Here is an 18,967-nt window from a genome sequence, read left to right as displayed (position 1 = left end):
TAAAGATGAAAACTTGTGGACTTTAAATCCTAAAACCGGACAATGAGGACGTAATGCATAGTTGCTTGTCCATAGTGAGTAGGGATATAAAAATTGCAAATTGAAATTGGTTCAAGTGAGACAGCCACAAGGTAAGCAGAATACCCGGTCCTGCACTAAGGAGTCCTGACAAACAGACCGTCTACAGCAGAGATAGGAGACAGGAGCAACTCCGGGGGTCTCATTAGGTGGCCCATTAACAAAAGGGCTTCCTTACTCTTAAACTCAGTAGTAAGTAAAATGAATAGACTTATTCACATCAAAGGCATAGCGGCAGTCCATCTACACACACACACACACACACACACACACACACACACAATAAATAGGACAATACCACAGAAAGGAGCAGGAGGAAGCAAGTGAGGACTCGGAGGTCACTGGTCTATAGGTAGTGTATGTGTCCTAAACACCCAACAAGGACCTGGTCTACAACAGCGGCAATGTATATTGTGCATTACCCAGGTGTCTATTCTTGTGACTAAGCGGAGTCGCTTACTTGCATAAGGAAATGAAACGCTATTTCAGACATCCTGATTCAAAGGGGATGCGGTCATTAGGTCGACATGAGGTGTTGTTTTTTTTTTTAAATCTCCATTTTTTTGACCTTTTTCATACTTTATGATCCATGTGGACTACAATTGGGAACGGTAACCTGTGCCGAGTGCAGCGGTAGCGGAGCGAGGCACCTTGCCCGAAGCATGGCAAGCGAAGCGAGCCATGCGAGGGGTCAAGGTGCACTAATTAGGGTTCCCGGGCACTTTACGAAGAAAACGACACCAAAAACAGTCGAAAAACTCATGTCGACCATTTTCCATGTCGACCTAGTACATGTCGACCTATTGACCATGTCGACCAATAGTGGTCGACCTAATGACCCATACCCATTCAAAGTACACAGAGGAGACAGAAGGCTGAAATCTAACAAATAATGCGAGGTAACAGTTCCTGGAACATACATCAGTCAGGCGATATTATCCAGATGTGATTACTAACACACACCTATGTAAAGGGTCAATGGCCTGGGATAAAGACATGACTAAAACTACTTTCAGCCTTTTACACAATGTACCGGATAATTAGGCTGGGTGTGCTATGGAAGGTAGATAGTAACTAGGTCGACAGTGTCTAGGTCGACCACTATTGGTCGACAGTAAGTAGGTCGACAGGAGGGGTTTTTTGTGTTTTTTTCCTCGTACAGTGACCGGGAACCTCAATTAGTGCACCGTGTACCCTTGCATGTTACCGTTCCCAATTGTAGTGCACGTGGATCGTTAAGTATGAAAAGGTTAAAAAAAAATAAAAAAAATTGTGAAAAACTCATGTCAACCCTTTGACATGTCGAACTAGAGCATGTCGACCTAGAGAGCCTGTCGACCCAGAAATCCTGTCAACCTAGTTACTGACGACCTAGAGACCGGATCCCATTAGGCTTACCATACCATCCCTTTAAACTGGGAATTCCACAGGTTCTGTGGCTGGCTGACTGCAAGCCTGCATACCGCCTGGTTTTAATCATCCACAGAACCTCCTGGATGGAAGACTGATCACTGTGATCATAACTTACTGTTGTCACTTATTAGAAAACCTAAAAAATAAAAAAATAAGAATTTACTTACCGATAATTCTATTTCTCGGAGTCCGTAGTGGATGCTGGGGTTCCTGAAAGGACCATGGGGAATAGCGGCTCCGCAGGAGACAGGGCACAAAAAGTAAAGCTTTTCCAGATCAGGTGGTGTGCACTGGCTCCTCCCCCTATGACCCTCCTCCAGACTCCAGTTAGGTACTGTGCCCGGACGAGCGTACACAATAAGGGAGGATTTTAAATCCCGGGTAAGACTCATACCAGCCACACCAATCACACCGTACAACTTGTGATCTAAACCCAGTTAACAGTATGATAACAGAGGAGCCTCTGAAAGATGGCTCCCTAAACAATAACCCGAATTAGTTAACAATAACTATGTACAAGTATTGCAGATAATCCGCACTTGGGATGGGCGCCCAGCATCCACTACGGACTCCGAGAAATAGAATTATCGGTAAGTAAATTCTTATTTTCTCTATCGTCCTAGTGGATGCTGGGGTTCCTGAAAGGACCATGGGGATTATACCAAAGCTCCCAAACGGGCGGGAGAGTGCGGATGACTCTGCAGCACCGAATGAGAGAACTCCAGGTCCTCCTTTGCCAGGGTATCAAATTTGTAGAATTTTACAAACGTGTTCTCCCCTGACCACGTAGCTGCTCGGCAGAGTTGTAATGCCGAGACCCCTCGGGCAGCCGCCCAAGATGAGCCCACCTTCCTTGTGGAATGGGCCTTAACAGATTTAGGCTGTGGCAGGCCTGCCACAGAATGTGCAAGTTGAATTGTGTTACAAATCCAACGAGCAATCGACTGCTTAGAAGCAGGCGCACCCAACTTGTTGGGTGCATACAGTATAAACAGCGAGTCAGATTTTCTGACTCCAGCCGTCCTTGAAATGTATATTTTTAAAGCTCTGACAACGTCCAACAACTTGGAGTCCTCCAAGTCGCTTGTAGCCGCAGGCACTACAATAGGCTGGTTCAGGTGAAACGCTGATACCACCTTAGGGAGAAAATGCGGACGCGTCCGCAGCTCTGCCCTATCCGAATGGAAAATTAAATAAGGGTTTTTATAAGATAAAGCCGCCAGTTCAGATACTCTCCTGGCGGACGCCAGGGCCAGTAACATAGTCACTTTCCATGTGAGATATTTCAAATCCACATTTTTTAGTGGTTCAAACCAATGGGATTTGAGGAAATCTAAAACTACATTTAGATCCCACGGTGCCACCGGAGGCACCACAGGAGGCTGTATATGCAGTACTCCTTTGACAAAAGTCTGGACCTCAGGAACTGAGGCCAATTCTTTTTGGAAGAATATTGACAGGGCCGAAATTTGAACCTTAATAGATCCCAATTTGAGACCCATAGACAATCATGATTGCAGGAAATGTAGGAAACGACCCAGTTGAAATTCCTCCGTCGGAGCACTCCGATCCTCGCACCACGCAACATATTTCCGCCAAATGCGGTGATAATGCTTCGCGGTGACTTCCTTTCTTGCCTTAATCAAGGTAGGAATGACTTCTTCTGGAATGCCTTTTCCTTTTAGGATCTGGCGTTCAACCGCCATGCCGTCAAACGCAGCCGCGGTAAGTCTTGGAATAGACACGGTCCCTGCTGAAGCAGGTCCTGTCTTAGAGGTAGAGGCCACGGATCGTCCGTGACCATCTCTTGAAGTTCCGGGTACCAAGACCTTCTTGGCCAATCCGGAGCCACTAGTATCGTTCTTACTCCGCTTTGCCGTATGATTCTCAATACCTTTGGTATGAGAGGCAGAGGAGGAAACACATACACCGACTGGTACACCCAAGGTGTTACCAGCGCGTCCACAGCTATTGCCTGCGGATCTCTTGACCTGGCGCAATACCTGTCCAGTTTTTTGTTGAGGCGAGACGCCATCATGTCCACCATTGGTCTTTCCCAACGGTTTATTAGCATGTGGAAAACTTCTGGATGAAGTCCCCACTCTCCCGGGTGAAGATCGTGTCTGCTGAGGAAGTCTGCTTCCCAGTTGTCCACTCCCGGGATGAACACTGCTGACAGTGCTATCACGTGATTCTCCGCCCAGCGAAGGATCCTGGCAGCTTCTGCCATTGCACTCCTGCTTCTTGTGCCGCCCTGTCTGTTTACATGGGCGACTGCCGTGATGTTGTCCGACTGGATCAACACCGGTCTTCTTTGAAGCAGAGGTTCCGCCTGGCTTAGAGCATTGTAGATTGCTCTTAGTTCCAGAATGTTTATGTGAAGAGACTTTTCCAGGCTCGACCACACTCCCTGGAAGTTTCTTCCTTGTGTGACTGCTCCCCAGCCTCTCAGGCTGGCGTCCGTGGTCACCAGGATCCAATCCTGTATGCCGAATCTGCGGCCCTCCAATAGATGAGCCCTCTGCAACCACCACAGAAGAGATACCCTTGTCCTTGGAGACAGGGTTATCCGCAGGTGCATCTGAAGATGCGTGCATTGATGTACAGACACCTTTCCTGGTTTTAGGAGATTCCTGACCAGGTCGGATAACTCCTTGGCTTTTTCCTCGGGAAGAAAAACCTTTTTCTGAACCGTGTCCAGAATCATCCCTAGGAACAGCAGACGAGTTGTCGGCATTAATTGGGATTTTGGAATATTCAGAATCCATCCGTGCTGCTTTAGCACCTCTTGAGATATTGCTAATCCCATCTCTAGCTGTTCTCTGGACCTTGCCCTTATTAGGAGATCGTCCAAGTATGGGATAATTAATACGCCTTTTCTTCGAAGAAGAATCATCATCTCGGCCATTACCTTTGTAAAGACCCGAGGTGCCGTGGACAAACCAAACGGCAGCGTCTGAAACTGATAGTGACAGTTTTGTACAACGAACCTGAGGTACCCCTGGTGTGAGGGGTAAATTGGAACGTGGAGATACGCATCCTTGATGTCCAAGGATACCATAAAGTCCCCTTCTTCCAGGTTCGCTATCACTGCTCTGAGTGACTCCATCTTGAACTTGAACTTCTTTATGTACAGGTTCAAGGACTTCAGATTTAGAATAGGCCTTACCGAGCCATCCGGCTTCGGTACCACAAATAGAGTGGAATAATACCCCTTCCCTTGTTGTAGAAGAGGTACCTTGACTATCACCTGCTGAGAGTACAGCTTGTGAATGGCTTCCAAAACCGTCTCCCTTTCGGAAGGGGACGTTGGTAAAGCAGACTTCAGGAAACGGCGAGGTGGATCTGTCTCTAATTCCAACCTGTACCCCTGAGATATTATCTGCAGGATCCAGGGATCTACCTGCGAGTGAGCCCACTGCGCGCTGTAATTTTTGAGACGACCTCCCACCGTCCCCGAGTCCGCTTGAGAAGCCCCAGCGTCATGCTGAGGCTTTTGTAGAAACCGGGGAGGGCTTCTGTTCCTGGGAAGGAGCTGCCTGTTGCTGTTTCTTCCCTCGACCTCTGCCTCGTGGCAGATATGAATAGCCCTTTGCTCTCTTATTTTTAAAGGAACGAAAGGGCTGCGGTTGAAAAGTCGGTGCCTTTTTCTGTTGGGGAGTGACTTGAGGTAGAAAGGTGGATTTCCCGGCTGTAGCCGTGGCCACCAAATCTGATAGACCGACTCCAAATAACTCCTCCCCTTTATACGGCAAAACTTCCATATGCCGTTTTGAATCCGCATCGCCTGTCCACTGTCGCGTCCATAAAGCTCTTCTGGCCGAAATGGACATAGCACTTACCCGTGATGCCAGTGTGCAGATATCCCTCTGTGCATCACGCATATAAAGAAATGCATCCTTTATTTGTTCTAACGACAGTAAAATATTGTCCCTGTCCAGGGTATCAATATTTTCAATCAGGGACTCTGACCAAACTACCCCAGCACTGCACATCCAGGCAGTCGCTATAGCTGGTCGTAGTATAACACCTGCATGTGTGTATATACTTTTTTGGATATTTTCCATCCTCCTATCTGATGGATCTTTAAGTGCGGCCGTCTCAGGAGAAGGTAACGCCACTTGTTTTGATAAGCGTGTTAGCGCCTTGTCCACCCTAGGAGGTGTTTCCCAGCGCTCCCTAACCTCTGGCGGGAAAGGGTATAATGCCAATAATTTCTTTGAAATTATCAGCTTTTTATCAGGGGCAACCCACGCTTCATCACACACGTCATTTAATTCTTCTGATTCAGGAAAAACTATAGGTAGTTTTTTCACACCCCACATAATACCCTGTTTAGTGGTACCTGTAGTATCAGCTAAATGTAACGCCTCCTTCATTGCCAAAATCATATAACGTGTGGCCCTACTGGAAAATACGGTTGATTCGTCACCGTCACCACTGGAATCAGTGCCTGTGTCTGGGTCTGTGTCGACCGACTGAGGCAAAGGGCGTTTTACAGCCCCTGACGGTGTTTGAGGCGCCTGGACAGGCACTAATTGATTGTCCGGCCGCCTCATGTCGTCAAACGACTGCTTTAGCGTGTTGACACTATCCCGTAATTCCATAAATAAAGGCATCCATTCTGGTGTCGACCCCCTAGGAGGTGACATCCCCATATTTGGCAATTGCTCCGCCTCCACACCAATATCGTCCTCATACATGTCGACACACACGTACCGACACACAGCAGACACACAGGGAATGCTCTAAACGAAGACAGGACCCACTAGCCCTTTGGGGAGACAGAGGGAGAGTCTGCCAGCACACACCAAAAAGCGCTATATATGACAGGGATAGCCTTATAATAAGTGCTCCCTTATAGCTGCTTTATATATATCAAGATATTGCCATTAAATTTGCCCCCCCTCTCTGTTTTACCCTGTTTCTGTAGTGCAGTGCAGGGGAGAGACCTGGGAGCCGTCCTGACCAGCGGAGCTGTGAGAGGAAATGGCGCCGTGTGCTGAGGAGATAGGCCCCGCCCCTTTTTCGGCGGGCTCGTCTCCCGCTATTTTGTGAATACAGGCAGGGGTTAAATATCTCCATATAGCCTCTGGGGGCTATATGTGAGGTATTTTTAGCCTTTATATAGGTTTACATTTGCCTCCCAGGGCGCCCCCCCCCCAGCGCCCTGCACCCTCAGTGACTGCGTGTGAAGTGTGCTGAGAGGAAAATGGCGCACAGCTGCAGTGCTGTGCGCTACCTTTAGAAGACTGCAGGAGTCTTCAGCCGCCGATTCTGGACCTCTTCTTACTTCAGCATCTGCAAGGGGGCCGGCGGCGCGGCTCCGGTGACCATCCAGGCTGTACCTGTGATCGTCCCTCTGGAGCTGATGTCCAGTAGCCAAGAAGCCAATCCATCCTGCACGCAGGTGAGTTCACTTCTTCTCCCCTCTGTCCCTCGTTGCAGTGATCCTGTTGCCAGCAGGAATCACTGTAAAATAAAAAACCTAAGCCAAACTTTCTCTAAGCAGCTCTTTATGAGAGCCACCTAGAATTGCACCCTTCTCGGCCGGGCACAAAAATCTAACTGGAGTCTGGAGGAGGGTCATAGGGGGAGGAGCCAGTGCACACCACCTGATCTGGAAAAGCTTTACTTTTTGTGCCCTGTCTCCTGCGGAGCCGCTATTCCCCATGGTCCTTTCAGGAACCCCAGCATCCACTAGGACGATAGAGAAACAATACTTAACAGGTAAAGGTCCCAGCCCCTCTAAGGTTTCGGACCTCTGGTGCTGATCACCTGGCGTCGGGTCACGCTGACTTATTGCGTCTATCCTGGTAAAGCCACGATTACACATTGATAGCCTAATATTTACACACTGTTACTTTTATGGCGCCATATTAGAAGTTACCAGTTATTTATATAGCGCACACATATTCCACAGCGCTTTTACAGAGAATATTTGTCCATTCACATCAGTCCCTGCCCCAGTGGAGCTTACAATCTATATTCCCTACCACATGTACACACACACATTCACACTAGGGTTAATTAATTAACCTACCAGTATATTTTTGGATTGTGGGAGGAAGCCGGAGTACCCGAAGGAAACCCACGCAAGTACAGGGAGAACATACAAACTCCGCACAGTTAGGGCCATGGTGGGAATCGAACCCATGACCCCAGTGCTGTGAGGCAGTAATGCTAACCATTACACCACCCGTACTGCCAAGTTCAAGGTAACTGACACAAAGAGCTTACTCTCTACACAAATGATTGTAAACTAACTTAAACAAATGGTATAGAAGGGAACTACCTAAATGGTGTGTTAGGGTGACCATCTCCCCGTCCTGCAAGCTCACTGCTCTCTGAAAGTTACTGAGCACAACAGCCAGAGCTCGCTGGTTACCGTCATGACCACAGCACCAGGATTCCTTACGATACCTTCCATATCAAATAAGTCTTGTTTGTTTCACACCAGCAAATGAGCTTTTATGCAGATGACTTCTGTGAAGGAGAGACAGCCTGAGAATTACAGGCGAATCGCTGGAGGTCGGGGACCCTTAACTAGCTGTGTAGTGTCACCTAATGAAGACATTTCTACAGTCACACAGAGTGTGCATCAAAATGAGTTGTAAAATTGATTTGTCAGCCAAGAGAAAAGCATTAACACCGATGAATGTGCTCCTCCCGGGAGCGCTGTGCCTGCGAACGCCAATTCTCTCAGTATAATGGGAGACAATGGGACTTCATAATGTATAGATGTACTGCAGAATCATCCCTGCTAACCATGATTCTGCATATCATTTGTGATGGAACGAGGACTGACAGACACATGGGGCCTAATTCAGATCTGATCGTAGCAGCAAATTTGTTAGCAGATGGGCAAAACCATGTGTACTGCAGGGAAAGGGGGGGGCAGATGTAACATGTGCAGAGAGAGCTAGATTTGGGTGGGGAGTGTTCAAACTGAAATCTAAATAGCAGGGTAAAAATAAAGCAGCCAGTATTTACCCTGCACAGAAACAAAATAACCCACCCACATCTGACTCGCTCTGCACATCTTACATCTGCCCCACCTGCAGTGCACATGGGGCCTAATTCAGACCCGAGAAAAATTTAGCACGGCTACGATCAGTTACTCGTACATGCAGGGGGACGCCCAGCACTGGGCTAGTACAGGGCATCGCAGCGGCAATGCTTTTGTACTTGACAAGTAGCTCCCTAACTGTGCCGCTCCTGCACGCTGGCAGGGAGCTACCCGTCGCTGTCCGTGTTGCTGCGGCTGCATGTGATGTCACGCAGCCGCCACGTCCCACTGCCAGTACCGCTCCCCCAAAACGCCGTCAGTCCGCCCCCTCCTGCCCAGGAAACGCCTCTGCCTGTCAAATCAGGCAGAGACGATCTCAGGGCCGAAATGGCATGCACGAAAACACACAGCAGAGATCAGGTCTGAATTAGGCCCCTGGTTTTGCCCATCTGCTAATAAATTTGCTCCTACGATCAGGTCTGAATTAGGCCCATAGTTCCCTCTATACACAAGCCAACTTGGGACGCAATGTTTGAGCCTATGTGAACTGGCTTCTGGGACATGGTGTATAAATCGCTCCTAAATAACAATCACAACAATTGCAGTAGCCTACCTGACTGAAAGAGGCTATACACCCAAAATGCAGACTGCTTCATTTTATAACAACAACTGAGACAATCAAATAGCAGAAGGGGAAAAAAAAAAAGCTAAAACTATTTCTACATATAAAGCAGAAACTGCACCCGGGGACCTGTCCAAGGATGATTCCAGCCTCACAGCAATTTAGTGGATGCTGATCAGTAACCGACTGGATAACAGGCATCTGTAGACAATTACTCCAGGTTATGAGCCTGCCAGCAAACTGGGACTGTAGGCGCTGAAAGCAGAGACTTTCGGGTCTATTTACTAAGCCTTGGCAAGAGATAAAATGGACGGAGATAAAGTACCAGCCAATCAGCTTCTAACTGCCATTCTGCAGGCTGTGTTTAAAAAATGACAGCTAGGAGCTGATTGGCTGGTACTTTATCTTCATTCACTTTATCTCTCTCCAGAGCTTAGTAAATAGACCCCATAGTAACAAAGGGGCTTATTGTGAGTCAGAGGCAGACAGGTGGACATCTTTTGACGCAGTTGCGCTTGCGTCTTTTTTTGCTAGTGCTGCACAGCTGACGCGATACGTCTGTGAACGACATCGTACATGGACATACTGCGGGTACACGCCTGCCGACGGGCTCATGACATATCAGTCAGTGTGATTCAGCGGTCACTTCCGGCGACTCATAAGACACCCAACATCTCTGTGCGTCTTTTTATCCTCCCGCTTGTTACCTCCTACTTGGCGCCCAGGAAGGCCTCTTACATTTAAGGTAGTGTGCGCCCAAATCTGTCCTAAAACTCTGTACACACAAAATCAGACGAATACACGTACGAAAAACACAGCTCCACTGTGCCCCAATTAATAACTCTTTACATTCCGGAAACTTTTACACGTACGTTTGCATGCCGTTTAAGATTGGATCAACTTACACTTTAGGTTTATAAGCACTTAAACCTCATCACGCGCTACAAAGGACTTTTTACATGTATATAGCATGTATACTCCAGACTCGGTGATGAGAGAGACTGTGTAATGTGCTGCTATCTGCAGCAATGTGCCTCCAAATGACTGCATTAACCCTTCACTCTCTGCCTGTCAGCCGCAGTTAATTAAAAGTAGCCGAAAACTTTCCGAGCTGTGATCCTGACTAGGCGAGAGGACTGCAGCCAACTGGGTACATGAGAGAAACAGCGCTTTTTTTATGGTAATTAAAACTGGTTAGGCAGAGGATTTGAATTCTGCATTAATTTGCATATTTTCCACCACCTGTTTCAGGGACTGCAGAGCAGGCTAATTAACATAAAGCTCTGATTAATTCTGCCAGTCACTCGGAGATAATTACAGTACAGGACTGTAAACATTCTGCTCTAGAGATACTGCTTGTTTGCCAACATGCCCTCTTGGGGGAGAGAAAAGTTTTACCATGGCAACGAAAGACAATTTTCGAGCATCTTTCGCTCCAAATGGAAGGTCACTGTAGCTGCACAATAACTGCTCTGCCCCCACCCAAAGCTCTCCACCTTCCTTTCACTACAGTCGGGGTGGGGGCTGACCGTAACCCATTGTATTTTGTGAAAGGCTGGTTTGAGGATGGCTTGCAAAAATAGGTAAGACTACAGACTGTGCGGCTTACCCCCCCCTATCCCAATCCACCGTCTCCCCTTCTCTACCTCAACCACTTAAAAGAAACAGCCACTCTAATGTCTGCTTAATACAGGGGTGCATTATCGCTGGTTAAATTAGCGGCATATTCAGCGCACAAAACGCTGAGACAGTGACCTGCTGCATTAACACCCATTCAGATAAGCAGTGACACATTTAGAAGAATGAACAGAGGATAAGCGAGGACTTGGTTTAAATGGAGAAACGTGTTGATTCAAGGGAACATAATACAAGGTGCGTATAATGGTGCCAGAAGGTGAAACCCATGGAAAGAAAAGCATGCGGTAAATTGGACAGTGCATACGCCACGTGACTTAGATTACAATAAACGGCATTGCCGGGAGATCAGTTGTCATGTTCTAGTTATGTGGGCTAAGGGGGTGTAGACTGAAAACGTAATTAACTGCTCATTATGCTGCGGTTCTGCTGACTACACAAATGTCTTTCGACTGAAAACAGCATTTACGTGATCTGGATAGGATGCTACTACAATAAAAGTCAAGTAGGAACAGCTATAGCTCAGTGCTGGTATATCAGTATTGGACAGCGCTACGGAGACCGGGTATTGGGACCTTGAAATTGGTTTCACGCAAGTAATAAAGTAATTTTCACCAGAAGACTTCAGCTAAGTAAACCACTCACAGCCAAGGAGTTCAGGGTTCATCTTGTCTCCTGGATTTCATTGGCGCGTGAAAGCGCCACCGACTTATAGGAAAGTGGTTTGACCACGCTGACCAATAGAAAACTATTCCCCCCACCATTCCACTCTGCCCCATCCACTTCAAACATCATGGCCACCACCAGGCCCTATAGGAAGGCTGGGTACTTTTTTCCGCCATCACCAAACCCTCTCAGCCCCCACTGGTATCAAGCAACTCTTATTGGGCAGTACAAGCAACTCTTATTGGGCAGGACAAATATCAGAATATCTTATCCTATTCTGATAAGTCTTAATCGAGGACAGAATGGGCTGTCCATAGCTAGAACATCGTTTGTCGTTGCACTAGCCGTTGACGTTGGGTGAAGCATTTGCTGAACACGCTGCCATGTATACCGATTGGCTTATGTGCATATTGTCCCCACGGATTAGCTTATACAAAGCTGTAGGCAACAACGGTGGATTTCACATCAAAGCAGTGACTGGAGATGTAACACAGTGCTACAGAGGGGTGTGGTATGGAAGGTCGACAGTAACTAGTCCACAGGGACTCTAGGTCGACATGAGTTTATGGGGTTTTTTGTGTCGTTTTCTCCGTACAGTGACCAGGAACCCCAAATAGTGCACCGTGCTCACTCGCAGGTTACTATTCCCAATCGTAGTCCACGTGGATCGTAAAGTATTAAAAAGTCCAAAAAAAGAAAACAAATGTGAAAAACTCATGTCAACCTAGAGACCCTGTCAACCAATAGTGGTTGACCTAGTTACTGTCGAGCTAGAGACCGGATCCCCTACAGAGGACTGAGAACCAAACACTGGATGGGATGAGGTTGGTACGAGATCAAACATTTTTGTAGGGTAAAAAAAAAAATAACATAAAAAAAACTGAAGAAGGTCATCTTAACCGCATACAACATAGACATACTTCAAGCCTTTAATATTAATAAACAGATTTCCTTTGCTTAAGCCTGAAACAGTGCAGGCCTCTGTCGGAAAATAATACAATGTATCCATTGCCTGAACGCAGAGTACAGAGACTGGATAGTGATGCAGCTTTCTACGTCAATGTTGCATGGGGACGGGTGTAGTATGGTATGCCGGCGGCCGGGCTCCCGGCGACCAGCATACCGGCGCCGGGAGCCCGACCGCCGGCATACCGACAGCGTGGCGAGCGCAAATGAGCCCCTTGCGGGCTCGCTGCACTCGCCACATTGCGGGCACGGTGGCGTGCTACGCGCGCCACGCTATTTATTCTCCCTCCAGGGGGGTCGTGGACCCCCAAGAGGGAGAATACCTATCGGTATGCCGGCTGTCGGTATTCCGGCACCGGTATACTGTGCGCCAGGATCCCGACAGTCGGCAACCTGAAGACCACCCCATGGGGACATGTTGCACGAATGTAGCGGATCCCACAGCACCGAGACTTTAAAGTGGACAAATTATAGAGGCAGCAAATCCAATATTCAGCCTATAAATTGAAGAGGAACTAGAGACAGCGCAGAGGCACGTGCAGAACGTGATGTCATTCGTTCCCACTGAATGGATTTGGCGGAACTCTCATATTGGTGAAGTCTGCAATGCGGCTGCCTCTGCCAAGTGTAGGTGAGCGGTCACTGGCTTACTATGGATTACAGCATCTGTGCCCAGTGTCGGACTGGGGCATGTAGGGCCCACCGGGGGAATGCAGTGGTAGGGGCCTATGTTTAGGGGTGTGGCCAGTCTCTAGAGGGGGTGTGCCCAGCGACCACATTGGTTTGTCTAACCATTTTGCAAGTGTTGGTCCCCTAGATAAATATATACAGTAAATACTGTAATGCATGCAAGATAATGTACTAGATTAATAACAGCACAGTCTGGAAGCTGATCCCTAGAGCAGGAGGTGGGCCCCCAGGCAGTAGGGCCCACCGGTGGTTTCCCCTGTACCCCTGTGGGCCAGTTCAAGCCTGTCTGTGCCACTTGCGCCATACTTCTACTGGTGTAAAGCACAGTTACAATTCTTACCTGTACATTTAAGGACTGTGCAGCAGCCTGTAAACTTGTGCCAGCGAGCTGGACCTATAAATACAGCGCAAACACAGGAGGTGAGTCTCTGCAACAGTTTCTAACATCCTATTAGCAACGTTCCCTGGACCACTGTGGCCGAGAACCTCGCCAGCAATTACGCCTCAAAATTAAAAGTGGCACCAGTTTAAATATAGAACATAGAATTTGACAGCAGATAATAACCTCTTGGCCCATCTAGTGTCCTTTTTCTTTTATCCTTTTGGTAACTCAACCCAATTAGTTCTTTGTAAGGATATCCTTATGTCTATCCCAAACATGTTTAAATTCCTCTACCACCTCTGACGGGAGGCTATTCTACCTGTCCACTACCCTTTCTGTGAAGCCATGTTTCCTCAGATTTCCCCTAAACCTACCTCCCTCCAGTTTCAGGATATGTCCTCGTGTGTTAATACTGCTCTTCTTTCTTTCCCTCCTGTACCTTGTTAAAACCCTTGATATATTTGAAAGCTTCTATCATGTCCCCCATTTCCCTTCTCTACTCCAAACTATATATGCTAAGATCTTTTTTCTTTTTGTGTGTGCTCCTGCAACAGACAAGTGTCCATGAAGGTAGAAAACGAGGGAGAGGGGCACTGATTAGATCAACTGCTAACGAAATGGCTTGCCGGAAGAAGCTCACAGAGTTTAAAAAGGTGATCATCGTAGACTACGCAATGTCATGTTTCTAGGGGCGACGCTGGACAGGTATACAGAAAATTCGGCAACCAGGATGGACTAGCCAGATAAGAGTCCAGATCTTAACCCCACTGAGAACCTCTGAGACAAACTGGCGCGACGGGTTCATTTTAGACAGACTCAGCCTTCTTCAGTGTCACAGTTGGTCACTGTACTTAAGGAGAAATGGCAAAACATACCACCTGCTGTTGTCCAGGAACTTGTGGACAGTTTGCCAAAAAGGTTGCAGGAGTAAACACTACACGTGGTGGACCTACAAAGTACTGACATCAATAAAATCTTCTTGATCTATTTGCGGTCAGTGTCCAATCACCTTTGACTACATAGTGAATATCCTTCTGGAGATATGGCCTACAGAATGGAACACAGTATTGAAGATGAGGCCGTACCAATCAACTACAGTGCATCTGGAAAGTATTCGCAGAGCTTCACTTTTTCCACATTTTGTTATGTTACAGCCTTATTCCAAAATGGATTAAATTCATTTTTTCCCTCAAAAGTCTACACACAATACCCCATAATGACAACGTGAAAATAGTATTTTTGAGATTTTTGCTAATTTATTAAAAATAAAAAAAACTAAGAACTCACATAAGTATTCACAGCCTTTGCCATGAAGCTCAAATTGAGCTCAGGTACATCTTGTTTCCACTGGTCATCCTTGAGATGTTCCTACAGCTTAATTGGAGTCCACCTGTGGTAAATTCAGTTGATTGGACATGATTTGGAAAGCACACACCTGTCTTTATAAGGTCCCACACTTGACAGTGCATGTCTGAGCACAAACCAAGCATGAAGTCAAAGGAAATGTCTGTAGACCTCCCAGACTGGATTGTCTCGAGGCACAAATCTGGGGAATGGTACAGAGAAATATCTGGTGCATTGAAGGTCCCAATGAGCACAGTGGGCTCGATCATCCGTAAATGGAAGAAGTTTGGAACCTCCAGGACTCTTCCTACAGCTGGCTGGCCGTCTAAACTGAGCAATCGGGGGAGAAGGGCCCTAGTCAGGGAGACGACCAAGAACCCGATGGTCACTCTGTCAGAGCTACAGCATTCGTCTGTGGAGAAAGGAGAACCTTCCAGAAGGACAACCATCTCTGCAGCAATCCACCAATCAGACCTGTACGGTAGAGTGGACAGACGGAAGCCACTCCTTAGTAAAAAGCATATGGCAGCCCGCCTGGAGTTTGTCAAAATGCACCTGAAGGACTCTGACCATGAGTAACAAAATTTTCTGGTCTGATGAGACAAAGATTGAACTCTTTGGCGTGAATGCCAGGCGTCATATTTGGAGGAAACCAGGCACCCCTGATCACCAGGCCAATACCATCCCTACAGTGAAGCATGGTGGTGGCAGAATCATGCTGTGGGATGTTTTTCAGCGGCATGAACTGGGAGACTAGTCAGGATAGAGGGAAAGATCAATGCAGCAATGTACAGAGACATCCTGGATGAAAACCTGCTCCAGAGCGCTCTTAACTTCAGACTGGGGCGACGGCTCATCTTTCAGCAGAACAACGACCCTAAGCACACAGCCAAGATATCAAAAGGAGTGGCTTCAGGACAACTCTGTGAATGTCCTTGAGTCGCCCAGCCAGAGCCCAGACTTGAATCCGATTGAACATCTCTGGAGAGATCTGAAAATGGCTGTGCACCGACGCTTCCCATCCAACCTGATGGCGCTTGAGAGGTGCTGCAAAGAGGAATGGGTGAAACTGCCCAGAGATAGGTGTGCCAAGCTTGTGGCATCATATTCAAAAAGAATTGAGGCTGTAATTGCTGCCAAAGGTGCATCAACAAAGTATTGAGTAAAGGCTATGAATACTTATGTACATGTGATTTTAATTTTAATTTTTAATAAATTAGCAAAAATCGCAAAAAAAACAACAACACTTTTTTCATGTTGTCATTATGGGGTATTGTGTGTAGAACTTTGAGGGAAAAAATTAATTTATTCCATTTTGGAATAAGGCAGTAACATAACAAAATGTGTAAAAAGTGAAGCTCTGTGAATACTTTCCGGATGCACTGTATATAGTGGCATTATTACTTGTTTCCTGCTACGGATTCCTCGCTCTTTGCAACCATGCATCTGACTTAACGTCTTCATTGCTTTGCTACATTGCTTACCTGCCTTTACTACAACTCTCTGTTTTCAATCCTGCAACCAAGGTGGTCATTCCGAGTTGATCGCTCGTTATTTTTTTTTCCGCAGCGGAGCGATTGGTCGCTAATGCGCATGCGCAATGTCCGCAGAGCGACTGCGCCAAGTAAATTTGCTATTAAGTTAGGTACTTTACTCACTGCATTATGAGGTTTTTTCTTCGTTCTGGTGATCGTAGTGTGATTGACAGGAAGTGGGTGTTTCTGGGCGGAAACTGGCCGTTTTATCGGTGTGTGCGAAAAAACACTGCCGTTTCTGGGAAAAACGCGGGAGTGTCTGAAGAAACGGGGGAGTGTCTGGGTGAACGCTGGGTGTGTTTGTGACGTCAAACCAGCAACGAAACTGACTGAACTGATCGCAGTGGCAGAGTAAGTCTCGAGCTACTCAGAAACTGCTAAGAACTGTCTATCCGCAAATCTGCTAATCTTTCGTTCGCAAATCTACTATGCTAAGATTCACTCCCAGTAGGCGGCGGCTTAGCGTGTGCAAAGCTGCTAAAAGCAGCTTGCGAGCGAACAACTCGGAATGAGGGCCCAAGTTCTTATCCCTGAAACCAAGTTCTTATCCATTCAACCATCTTAGAATCCAATACCACACTTTCCATTTTATTTAGCAGTATGCAATGTGGGACAGTGTCAAAAGATTTACTAAAGTCTAGATAAGCTACATCTACTGCCCCCCTTGATCTATTTACTTTAGTCACCCAGTCAAAAATTCAGTAAGATTTGTTTGGCATTATCTCCTCCTGGTAAATCCATGCTGTTTAGGATCCTGTAAATTGCTGGATTTTAGATATTCCACAACTTTCTCTTTTAATAGTGTTTCCATTATTTTCCCTACTACTGATGTAATGCTCACCAATCAGTAGTTGCTTGCGTCTTCTTTGCTTCCACTTTTGTGCAGTGGGACTACATTTATTCTTTTTCCAGTCCACTGGAATTTCTCTTGTAGCTAGCAACTGGTTGAATAATTTTGTTAAATGTTACCAGCACCCCTTTAAACTCTTTTAGTATCATTGGATGTATTCCAATTGGCCCCATTGATTTATCCACTTTCAGCTTTGAGAGTTCAGTTAGGTAGGCACAATTACATTTACAGTAGAGAAGGTCCTAAATTTTATGAATGTCCTTGCAACTTAACTGTGGCCCCTTCCCTTCTCCTTCTGTAGTAAATACAGAACAAATATAATGATCTGCTATTACATTGTCTCCCTTGACCAGATTCTCACTCTGTCTTGAGTCTTTTTATACTGCTATTTTTCTGATTTCCCTTATATACTTAAACAGTTTTGCCCCCTTTACCTACTAACTGGGCCATTTTCTCTTCAGCTTGTACCTTTGCACATCTGATTACCTTCTTAGCCTCCTTCCGTCTGGCAAAATACACCTCTCTGTCCTCATAATTTTAAATCAGTTTACATTTCCTAAAGCCTACCTTTTTTGCTTTTCACACCAGTGCCTACTTCTTCTATAAACTACGATGGCTTACTTTTCCATGTTCTTTGACTAATGTAAACCTTGTGAGCAATTAAAATTGTCTAAAGAGGTCCTGTATCTATTTTTTTACTGTACTACAAATAGCCTTGTTCCCCGTTCCTGGCCAGGCTTCCCTCAGCCCACTCAGGAGAGAGGTCACATTTACCAGAAGCTCACCCCTGAAGCAAGCGCTCTACTGAGACAACCTGGTTCACCTTCTAAGTCCAGCTGTCAGACTGTACTACAGTCATTCAAAAGCAGGTCCTACCGTGCAGCTGAAAGAAATCTACCCGGGAGGGAAATGACCGCACCCTTAGGGGAAACCGGCATTCCTTTTTTTAGAGCAAAAAAACAAAGACAGATAGAGTACATGGTGCCAGGTCTTCTTTATTACTCCTGTCCACCTGAGTCTATAGCAGAGTCTTGTACTGTATTATAAGTCAGCTACTATCAGCGAGGAGACTATACACATCGGATCTGAGTATTGGGACAGCATATTGAACTACAGTCTTACTGGTAACCCATGCAGGTGTCCATGACCTCTTGGAGCACACCGGTAGATCCTACTATGGAACCATTTGCAAGAGATAAGGCCTAACAACACAACATTTAGTGTGTTTATCCAGAAAACCCTTCAAAATATGTTTTTTGAAGTTTAGACAAGACCTCTAATAACATACTGTACTTCCATTTACTCTGTCCTGGAACAGTGGGAGTTTAACATCTAGGTACATGAGAATTTGAAATTAATCGTAAACATACAGACATACAGGTGGAATCTTATTTCAGAGAGTACAGTCTCAGATGGATGCAATGGGATTATGAAGATGGACCATTTCAAAGAGAAATCATAAATAAATGCCTCTGCATTATACGAGTCATTAAATAGACGGTAATCTTTCAATAAATCACCTTGTCACATTTTCTGCACTCAAGTGTCCTGCACCTCTCAGGTCATTATAAAACCCCCATTTATACAAAACAATGACTGTGCACTGTGAATGTAAAACACCAGAATTTCAAAAGGAATGTGCAACACTTACAGAAGTCTTTATAGAAATGGCACTGGTACACCAAACCCATTACATAACGCTGACCATAATTATTATAGGAGGAGGGTGCACAGTTTTTGCACTAAGGTCACCTAGTCCTGCGAATGATGTACCCCG

At 46.3% G+C, this 18,967-nt stretch overlaps 1 protein-coding gene across 6 annotated transcripts in view; it reads right to left on the bottom strand.

Moving 5' to 3' along the window:
- The window catches only part of POU2F1 (POU class 2 homeobox 1), a 231,352-nt gene that overhangs the window by 37,136 nt on the left and 175,249 nt on the right, over positions 1 to 18,967 (bottom strand). For 5 of the 6 annotated variants that reach the window (XM_063956745.1, XM_063956739.1, XM_063956741.1 and 2 more), the window contains exon 4: positions 13,420 to 13,473. The exons of the other annotated variant lie outside the window; for it this stretch is intronic. In XM_063956745.1, the coding sequence (XP_063812815.1) occupies positions 13,420 to 13,473 (54 nt within the window). The remainder of the gene's footprint in view (positions 1 to 13,419; positions 13,474 to 18,967) is intronic. 6 annotated transcript variants of the gene reach the window in all.

The sequence above is a fragment of the Pseudophryne corroboree genome, chromosome 2, assembly GCF_028390025.1.
Source record: "Pseudophryne corroboree isolate aPseCor3 chromosome 2, aPseCor3.hap2, whole genome shotgun sequence".
Classification (NCBI taxonomy): domain Eukaryota; kingdom Metazoa; phylum Chordata; class Amphibia; order Anura; family Myobatrachidae; genus Pseudophryne; species Pseudophryne corroboree.
Note: the sequence above shows the minus strand (reverse complement) of the source record. Positions and strands in the feature narration are given on the sequence as shown.